Genomic DNA, 10,224 nt, shown 5'->3' on the forward strand with positions numbered 1-10,224 from the left:
CTTCTATCTGCTGTCTACTCGCCTGTGAAGACACCTTGCCAGACATCGCATAAGCGCTCCGATCTTTGGCCCCTATATCAGCGGTTGGTTCTCTCCATGGCTGTCCCGCCGTCCAGCATTCCGACGAGGCCCCGATGGCGCACTTTTACGATGCGACGAGACACGAGCCTTCTTCCGCCTGTGCCATGCATCCCCTACGGCCTCCTCTTCCCCCGATGCGACGTGCCGTCTCTTGGCCCGACCCACCATCGCAGACGCTCGCCTCGCCTCGTCCCGAACCCCGTTGACCAGAGCCATGTGAGCAACCGCAGATTCCTCTTCACTGTTCATATCCCCACCCCCTTGACTCTGTTGCGACGACGACCCAACTTCAGGCCCAGCCGTAGCTTTGGACTTACCCTTCCTTTTCTCCGCGGCTGCCGCCTGTTCCGCCGCCTTCTGCGCCAGGGCGTTCATCGTGCGGAAATGCGGGAACTGGCGCGCCTTCTCCAGATCAGCCCGCAATTCCTGTTGATGTTCCTCTATCCTATTCAGCGTCATCTCAATCACCTGGCTGTGAGGTCCCCATGGTTCCGGCGGCGTTGGGTCTTCCGGTAGTTTCCCGCCCGCGCCCTGGTACCGAGCAAAGAAGGCATCCAAGTCTTGGCGCGCCGTGCGTCTCGGCTCGGGAGGGATCCGGTGAGGTCGGTTCGGAGGGGGGGATGGCTCGGAGATGTCCCAGCCGTGGATGCCTCGTGCGAGTTCTTCCATTGTCTCGTCGACGAACAACAACCTCTCTTGGCTCTCGCCTTCCTCAACGAACCCCTTTTGGAACGGGTCTTCGGCGTTGTTTTCGGGATGTTTGGGCGGTGTGTTCAGCGGATGCGGCTCCAGGGGGTCCGGGAGCCCGTGGGTTACAGCGTAAGGCTGGGGTACTTCAATGGCCGCTATATCGTCGTCTACGGTTTGGTCAGCTTGCGTTTGGATGGCTGAACAAAGGACAACCTACCTGTCAACACGCGGATGGGGTTCCAGTCTATCTTTGTCGCCTTCTTCTTCCCCTTCTTCCCCTTCCCCTTGCCCTTGCTTTCGACCAGCCGGGCAACGGTATAAACGTCAAACGTCTTCTTGACCCAGGCGCCCGTCTGGCCATCCTCGACGATGCCCCCTAACCATGGCATCAATCGGGTTTGTTCGTATTCAGAGCCAAACCGCATGGCATCTACCAACTGTCAGTGCTTCGCCCGAGGCCAGGAAGATTGAGCCGACGTTTGTGCAACGCAAAACCTTACTCACCCGTGACATCGTAGACAAGCCATTCGTTCTTCTCGTTGCCAACTGCCACAAAGGCTTGCCTGTACATCTTTTGCACAACGTCCAACTCAAAGTAATACTCGGCTAGTTCATCCACGGTGATATCTGGAATCACACGCTCTGCAAACATGGACGCTTTGCCCACAATGGCATCTCGTCTCTGGACGAGCATCGTGGCAAGCTGATGCTCTACGTCTCCTCGTACGTGCGTTCGTTTCGGTTCGGGGTTCAGAGTCTTGCCGTCGTATGGCAGTAGTCTCTCACCTAGGCCACGGGTCGCCTCGTCCTTCAGGAGGGCTACCACATCGTAAACTCGTCAGCCAGGGGATTGAGAAGGGGGCACCAGCCGCAAGAGACAGGCAAAGACATAGGACTCACAGCGAATGCTATAGGTGTAGTTGTGCAACCTCACGCAACCACTGGGGACAGGCTCGCTGGGGTCGTATTCCTCAACTATGCGGCCAATCCGCAGATAGTCCATGCGCTCCAGGAGACCTTCGGGGTCTTGGTGCATTTCTTCAAAAGGCTTCGTGGCATCCCGTCCCCCGAAATCCTGTAGATGGTCGATGCCTCCGGGGTGGAACTTGCAATAATCTGTTTGTCCAGTGTAAGTAGCAGGCCGCAGGGGGAATCCTGGGCTGTTAAGCCCTGTTCTCACCTTTGATATCGTACACTTTGTTCCGTATAATGATATACATGCCGGTATTCGCCCTTCTATACCTGTGGCACCTGACCTCGTTCTTGGTGAACACTTGATCGTTCCGCACTGGAGTCACCCTCTGCTGTACAGCCGCGACCCTGGACGGCTGAAGCATTTCGATGACATCGGCCACATCAATGTTCGCCTTCCGAAGATCTTCCTGGGGGTTGCCGCCGGCGTTTTTCCGCATGATTCTACTCAAGTTCCTTTCCAATTGCGTACTCTCGCCAAACCTGAAGCCTGTACCCAAGCCACGTCAGTCTCCAGCGTGATGGATACCGAAAGAGGCAAAGCCGCGGCTCGGGAGGGACTCACCTGTGATGTTGTATACGTATCCGAGCATCGTGACGAACGAGTATTTGGTTGTTTGCGTCCACAGCGTCGGGTCCTCCTCCCGCACCACCCGAATCAGCCGGCCGACGGGCTTCGGGCGCAATGCCGCGTCCATGGCCAGGAACTTGTGCGTATCGGCAAGCCTGAGGTACCGGCCCTCTTGCGTCCGGGTGGTGAGAGCCCAGGGCACCGTGGCGTCAAGGCCCAGACACCGGGCGACCTGCTGCCAGTCGTACACCCCAACCCAGTTAATCCTGTCAATGAGGACCATGGGACGACCGGCCGACTGCCCGTAGTCGTAGACGTCGGCGATAGACAATTGGCGCATCGACAGCAGATCCAGTGGCTCATCCTGCGGGCTGCCGCTACTACTCACCGTTCCCGCGAGAGCCCAGGCCGGTAAATCTCCGACGTTGTCCGGCTCGAGTATAACCTGGCCATACATGTCCGTCTCGGCCTCGGCCTCCAACTCGCTCGCCTCGTCGATGCCGAATACTCTGTCACCCCCTAGGTCGCCATACGGTGGGAAGCGGAAGTTAAAGTCCAGCCACGAATCCGTCGCCAGGTTGTTCGCGGCGTCGACCACTGCGTAGAGATTGATCTGTTGTTGAAGGTGCTCGCAGGTGTTGAAGAAGGCCGTTTTGAGGCCCCGGGGGACCACCGTCATATGCACCTCGTAGATTCGCCAGTAAGACTTTGCAATTTGGACCAGGCGAGACCGGTACTCCTTGAGCCCCATGGGCAGGTATTGCTCGAAGCCATACGAGGGATGATAGAGCTCAATTTCGTCGCCGGCACTCCCGCGCATATTCATGCAGTCGATCACGGCCGATTGGCGAGCTTGCAGCTCGTCCAGCGAAAAGAAATGCGGCCCCGTTCTCATAGTCCAGGGGATCCCGTCTGGGTAGTTCGGCGCGATGAAGGCTTTGAACGGCTCGGGGTGCGTGGGGAGGGCGGCACCCAGAAGCATTGCCAGGGCCCGGTAGAACCAGTCTGTCCGCCTGTAGTCCTCGACCGCCCTGTCCTTGCCCGTATTGCGCAGTAGCCGGCAACTCGGCCAGTGGTACGGTTGCATCCAGTCGTTGCATATGGTGACGATCAGCCGCTCATCCATGCGGGTGCGCCCCGTCATGAGAGTGTTGATGATAAAGTCGAGCTGTATCCGCTTGCGTCCGTCGCTGTAGGGCGTCAACTGCCACCTCGCTAGTGTGTCTTTGTACCACGGGTCGCGCCATTCATGCCACTGCAGTCTCGTCTTGTGCAACATCCTGGCCAACCGCTTCAGTGGCGGTGCCAGAGGCGATGCGCCTACCCCTGGATCCTGGTCCCAACCAGCGACTGAGTAACCCTCGTCGTACGTGGAGTGGAGCATCCGAGGAATGCGCAGAGCTTCCAGTCCGTACTTGGCCACCACGTTGTGCCAAAACGGCATGGACATGAGCCAGAAGTGGTAGATGGCCGGTACTGGTGCGCGTTCCGCTTCGGCCAGCTGGTGCTGATGTATGCCGTACGACCTTTCAAAGAGATCACGGGTTGGCCAGTTCATGGCTCCTAACAGAAACAGGACTCGGTTGCGGTAACGTGGTCCAACCCAGGAAGAAGAGTGCGGTCGACCAGCCTCGTTGAAGCGATGACCAAAGAGTATCTTCTCAAAAGACTCGCCTAGCTCATGAACATTCTCGTTGTAGTCAAACTACCCGGGCCGGGGAAGGATCAAGTCAGTTTCTTTGGACGCACGCCGCACAGGAAGGTAGGGGAACGCAGCCTCACAGTCTCATAGTACCAAGACGGCACCGGATAGGGCTGAAATTGGAGCCTTTTATGGCGCCTCAGTTGCTCCAAGAAAACGGCATGCTGTGTACGAGTTTCTATTAGCGTTATTATTTGGCGGCAGGACGTTGGCGATGGGATGACGAACCATGAGCTCGTGTGCTAGCTATGTAGGCATGCAATGTCAGCAGATGAAATCCCCGGCTCTTGTGAGCTGCGACGGGGGAACAAAAGAAAAGAAGGGAACAAAACGGGGGTGCTACCGTGATGCCCAACACAACTTGCGTCGTGCGCCGGATATGCGCAGGAAGACTATCGTCGATGAGTGGTTGGATCAGCTCGACGCTGACTATGATTTGGCTCTGCCTCGCCTCCACCTGGAGGGACGCATCGGAGGTCAGCGGGTATGGGGTCGGAAAAGTGTAGGCATCGACGACATGGGTTGGCTCTTGGGTGTTATATTGGTCGTAAAATCCAAAGCGCGTGGTCTCGAGCAGCTGGTTAAGCATATTGAAGGTGTCTGCCGGCGACAGCACACATCTCGGGTCCATATCCAGCATCTTCCAGATGGTCCCTCTATTTCCTTGGGCATTCCCCAGCGGCAGCTCAACATTCTCCAGGGCGGAGACGTGGCTTGGGTTGACGAAAGTTGCCATCCTGAAACAGCGCAGGTTAGATCGGAGACGAAAACATGGCAAAGGTGCACTTTCACCAGCAGCCAGTCAGAAGAGGAAGGTTTACCATTTGTGGTGACAAGCGGCCCTGACGATGCGATTTGCCAAGTCGATGGATGGTCGCATGGCATGCCAGATGTGAGGTTCGTCTACCGACCACCGAACGCCCACTTCTGGGTTCCTGAAATCGAGGTTCCAGCGGTCTTTCTGGAAAACGCCCATCCATTCGGACTCGTCGATAATTGTACAAGACCGCTTCGGCTCCAGGTCGAGGTCTCGTCCCAAGGTGTGCTCGTTGGTAGGCTCCATGTAAGGGTTCATGGAGGTCAGGACGGCGGCTTCCCAAGTTCGGAGGGCGTACGTGCTGCTTTGGAGCTGCTCGGACAGGAACAAGGAGTCCAGATCTTGAGGATCCGGGCATGGGAACTTCTCACCGGGGCCAGGCGCATTGGTCGGCTGAAGGGTGTCGACGTCGAGGGACGGATACTGCGGATCCATCCAACACAGGCCACGGCCCACGGAGGGCACTTGAGTCGGGATGTTGAAACGGCGAGACCATTGCGACTCTGGCAATGGGGAGGGGAATCCCTGGCTGTCATTCGGAGGGCCGTTCATCTTGAGTCGTCGTCGAGAGTGAGATGAGAGAGTGAGATGAGAGAGTGAGGGAAGTCGTGGACCGTAGTGACAGGCCTCGTTATGCCTGATCTCAGATGCAGTAATGAGTTGAGGCGAATCGTAGAGTGGCAGGTCGTCGTAGTTGAATGGGAAAGCCTTCGCTCTCAATCAAGACGGATCAAATCGCGTCGATAATCGTGGACAGAGAATCAAGAAGAGAAGATGATCACGGGGAACTTGGGAAGAACGTAGGGAAGCGGACCCCAGAAGTCAATACTTGCTGCACCTTATCCGGACTGTCAATGGTAGAGCTGGGCCGCAGCCCTCGACAGACCACAGCCGGTTGAGAAACAAAGGGGTCGCCATGGATAGATCCAACTTGGGGAACAATGAATCAGGGAACAAAGACTCCGTCAACATGGAATGCTGACACTCCATCCGGAAGCGGCTTTCTTTTGGAGAGCATTGGAGGCTAGACAAACAAAGAAACTGAATCCCTGGGAATGTGCTTCGTAGACAGGCCCTTTCTGGGCATGCAGCCTTGCATCAGTCCATACATAGACGGGACTACTATGTTCGGGGACGAATAGTCATCAAGCCCTAACCACTTGGTCAAATCATCGCACCATGGGTACCTGGACAGACAATTCCAGGTCGTTCGCCGGTTGAGGCCTCATGCTGGACTGGGTGATGGGCGTGTAGAGAGTAGAGCCTGGAGTCCTGATCGGCAGACTGAGGCTGGATAACATTGCAACCCAAGCTGGTGCATCGAGATAGGCTTCATCTATATTTCGTCTCAGTTAGGACGGCTTTCCTAGGGAAGCGAGGGATGACGGCTGATGCCATGACGAACATGGACAAGGTGAATAGAAAGAGAGGAAAGGGAGTCGTGAAACGCGGGGACGTAAAGGCGGACAAAGAAGTGTCGGATCATTGTCGGCCCGCACAACTACCAACATCATGGATTACTAATCCCAATAATTACCCCTGAAGCCTCGACAAATATCCAACTTCGTGCTGAATTTGATGCACGACTTGATGCTTTACAGGCCTACCAGTTTCTCTATAGTAATATAACACCAAAACACCAACGCTCAACTTCACGCTACGTCCTACCCCATCATTCATCCGCCCTTGCCGTACCGCTCACCTACATGACGGTGCCAAAACTTTCCCAAAAAGCCCCGGCTTCGCCTCCCTCAGTCTCTTCAACCCTTCCTCTATCCCCTTCCTCCTACGAGCCGTCTGAGCCTCAATCTCCTCAATCAGATCGAATTCATTTCCCGCCCGTTTCTTCTCCCGCCTCCTCGCTTCGTCCCAAGTGTTAGATTCGACGAGGTCGACTCCCCTGCGCACCACCTCCTCTAACGCTCGCCTGCTCTCCAGCTCCTCTCGGCGGAGTAGTTCTTCCCGGTCTTCTTTCGTAATCGTGGTACTCATCATCTTGACGGGGGCGACGGTGGCGTCCCCTAGCAATATGTCGCCCAAGGTCGGCATCTCACCCATGCCCTGCGTGCCTTGATCTAATGGTGGCGGCGGCTGTGTAAGGCGAGTGATAGGAGCAGGTGTCTTGAACCCGCATTCCGGCATCGGGGCTGCTGGACTTTCATTCCGTTCGCTGAGCACCCGGCCAACGATCAGGTCTTTCCGTCTGGTAAGCTCGAATAGGACATGGCCGGTCTTCAAGTCCAGACTTGCATCGCGCCGGAGCTTTCGGAGCTTCTCGGTAACGTCAGATCCCGTGTAAGCTTCGAGCCCATCCCGGAGCTTCTGCTCAGATTCGTCTCCGCCGAGTCGCCCTACTCTCAAGCCAGCATCAGTATGGAGATGGAAGCAAGAAAGACCGACATTCGGGGATAAAGGGTCACAAATAAAAGGCAAAATACCCACCAATGTCGTACACGTTGTGGGCCATGAGAATCTCCGTGGATCCCAGAGAATCCCCCGTCCGGCTGTCCACGATGCGTCCAACCCGCAAGTGCTGAATTTGCTTCAGCACCTCACCTTCTTCATTTCCGTGGTATTGCATGAATTTGTCAGTGGCATCTCGGCATGCAACCGCCCGGAGAATACTGGCCCCGCCTGGATGGAAGTCTTCATAATCTGTATGAAAGAAAAACGTCAGCCTCTGTGCTCCAGTTCAAGTCCTTGGGGAGAAACCGGACGGACTTACCTCCTAGAGAATACACCTCGCCGTGGATGATGGTGTAGAGTGCCGTTTCGTCTGACCCGATCGCTGCCACCTCTTCGATTGTAAAGACATCGTCGACGACACTATGTGATGGCGTGACCAACTGTAACACTCTATTCCTGCAGGATTCTAGCAGCTCCGCCACTTCAACGCAATCATGACCCTCTGCCTGAAGGGCTAAGACAGGAGTGCCCCCTGCATGATCCAGAAGAAGCTCTCTCAATTCCTGTTCCCCTTCGGTAAAATCGAAATCTTCCATGGTTCCCCCAGTTAGCAACCTCTATTCTTGACAATACAGTGTCAGAGGAAATCTCACCTGTGATATCAAAGACATCCCCTCCGATAATGACCCATGCAGGTCGTCCATCGAGACCATCACGCACGGTCACATCCTCACGACGCGCATACTGCAATGCGCGACCGATGGGCCGAAGTCCCCGGACCATCCCAGCCAGTTCCTCCGAGACGGTCAACAACTCGGAAGCCCCAGCAAGTAATCGCAGTGGCATATGCGGGCCACCCGTCCGCCTCGCGATACTCCGCCTCACCGTCGAATCAGACAGCTGCAACATTCGAACGATCCCCGAAATGTCATAGACGTCAAACTCGTCCCCATTCTCCTTCACCACCCACCAGTCGCCTCCCCTTTTGCCAGGTTGGTGGTCACCCACCTCTCCCCACGTAAAGTAGCGCAATCCCATTCGTCTCTTCCATTCGAAAAGGGGCTCCTGGGCCACCGCCGGTAAAGCACAAAGCGCCGGCGCTTCCCGCATATTGATGTCCATGGGAGACGCAGGCGGAGTCCCGTGCACGCCGCGCCAGTGCACCTTCGCCTCGGCGATTCCGGCCTGGATCTCGCAGGGATCAAAAGGCGGCAGCTGGAACTCAAAGTCCAACCACTCCTCATCGGATCTCTGCACGGCCTGCGCCCGTAGTCTGGTCCACAACGCCCCGATCGCCACCTCACAAGATGGGGGCAGCGGTACTGGACAGCTCGCTTTGTACCACTCGGCCTGCCTAGCCGCCAACTCGAAGCAGTCGTGTCGCGTGATGGAGACCTTGTACAATACCGGCGGGTTCTCCTCTCCTGCCATGTTTTGAAAGAAGGCATAGCTGTCCTCGATCTGCTCCGTCTGGAAACGCCGCTCTTCCTTATCTGAATGGGTGGACTTCCAGACATTCGGGTAGCTGGGGACCGGGTATTGAAATGACAATTGATGCTCGTAATGGGGGATGGCCGCCATCATTAAGAAGCCGAGGGCGCGCCAGAAAGACAGGGGCCACGCATTCTCGTCCTCGCTGAGCGTGGGATAGGGGTATGGCCGTATAAGACCTAACGCCTTGGAGAGTATCTTGGTTGCAGCCGGGAGGTCACGGGCCTGAAAGTGGGCCACGACGCCGTTCTGGAACATCTCCCGGTAGCCGACTACGCTATGTGGGCTGAACTTCCACTTGGCGTAGGCCTCGTCGTACCACGGGGATCGCCACTGGTCCCAGAGCCGCCGCCGCGCCTCGAGGCTGGTGAGGACTCTTTCCAGGCCCAGCTCGATGTCATGCGGGACCATGTTACGAAGACGCGCGGCGGCTGGCTTGGCGGGATCGACAACATGATACCATGCCTCTCCTCCCGGGATGCCTGGGATGGAGTAGTGAAAGATCCGCGAGACCAAGAGCCCCGGAACCCGTAGGCCTCGGGCACCATATTGGAGGATGCGAGACGTCCAGAAAGCTTCTGACAGGTGTGCGTTGCTCCATAAAGTCGGCTGCGGACTGCAGGAGTCCTGGACTTGTCGAGGCCACAGGCGGGGTCCGTCGACGCCGTACGTGAGCAAGTTCTGGTTCATATAGTTGGTCGGGAAGGGCTGGCCCGTTAAGATGAGCAGCCAGCCGTGCAGATCAAGGCTTGCGTCGGGGGCCTTTCCAAACATGTGATGGCAGTACGAGGCGCCAACTTCACATATCCATTCCTTGTCGAAAAACTAGATAAGGGTTCCCTGTTAACATAAGAGGCCCAAAAAAAAAAAAAGAGTCATATACCCACAGGTTCCCTCATATTATATCGATACCGCTCGGTCAATTCTGACGGGATGGGTCCTTTGAGGATGGCGGCTCGGGCGAGAGGAGTGGCCACAGCATGCTATGAGAAAGGTGCACAGGTCAACAATGATAAAAGGGCCCTAATAATAACGAAAAGAAAATTGGTCATTGGGGCAGTAATCCATACTATAAACTCGTGGACGAGCTAAAAGAGAAGAGAGACGTCAGTCCTTGATGTTTCCCAGAGGCGCCGAAGCGGCAGCCAAAATACCCCAGAGACCTCTGGAACGTACCACCAGTGCGGCATGGTAGCCCGCCATGGCTCGCTTGATTCGCCGGCGTTCCGGGGGAAGCCCCTCGTTCATGGACTTGTCGAATATCTCCCGGAGCAGCCTCACGTCAAGGCTCCCCCAAGCGGTATAGCAGTCCACATGAAAGCAGTACGCCACCGCTCTGCCGACAGCAATGGAATGGTGTTCGTCGTGCAAAGCCCATAGGAGTCGGTCGTCGAGCGCGTCGTCGATGATCCTCATGCCCTCGTGTCTCGTCACCCTGTTTTCTCGTGCCATGACTCTGACCCGCTGCATGTCAAACTTCTTACCACTGTAGAT

The 10,224-nt window shown here is 56.3% G+C and overlaps 1 protein-coding gene across 2 annotated transcripts; it reads right to left on the minus strand.

Moving 5' to 3' along the window:
* Window positions 1-72: 72 nt before the first annotated feature.
* ACRALDRAFT_1090678 (uncharacterized protein) lies at window positions 73-9,782 on the minus strand (the record flags this gene model as incomplete). 2 transcript variants are annotated; one of them, XM_071019531.1, is made up of 22 exons in its annotated part: window positions 73-953; window positions 989-1,201; window positions 1,276-1,605; window positions 1,672-1,931; window positions 2,023-2,233; window positions 2,309-4,019; window positions 4,064-4,180; window positions 4,224-4,262; window positions 4,318-4,801; window positions 4,838-5,548; window positions 5,616-5,763; window positions 5,804-5,912; window positions 6,012-6,169; window positions 6,220-6,334; window positions 6,371-6,402; window positions 6,474-6,490; window positions 6,536-7,189; window positions 7,254-7,513; window positions 7,575-7,828; window positions 7,893-9,555; window positions 9,618-9,713; window positions 9,765-9,782. In XM_071019531.1, the coding sequence occupies 22 exons, from the start codon at window positions 9,780-9,782 to the stop codon at window positions 73-75; spliced, it is 8,481 nt and encodes a 2,826-aa protein (XP_070880072.1). The 2 variants fall into 2 exon arrangements, with proteins under 2 accessions (XP_070880072.1, XP_070880073.1); XM_071019532.1 differs by lacking the exons at window positions 5,616-5,763; window positions 5,804-5,912; window positions 6,012-6,169; ... (7 more) ...; window positions 9,618-9,713; window positions 9,765-9,782 and having other exon boundaries at window positions 939-1,147; window positions 1,276-1,590; window positions 1,672-1,887; ... (2 more) ...; window positions 4,360-4,753; window positions 4,838-5,385.
* Window positions 9,783-10,224: the final 442 nt, after the last annotated feature.

This window comes from Sodiomyces alcalophilus (genome assembly GCF_042370955.1).
Source record: "Sodiomyces alcalophilus JCM 7366 unplaced genomic scaffold ACRALscaffold_1, whole genome shotgun sequence".
In the NCBI taxonomy this organism is placed as follows: domain Eukaryota; kingdom Fungi; phylum Ascomycota; class Sordariomycetes; order Glomerellales; family Plectosphaerellaceae; genus Sodiomyces; species Sodiomyces alcalophilus.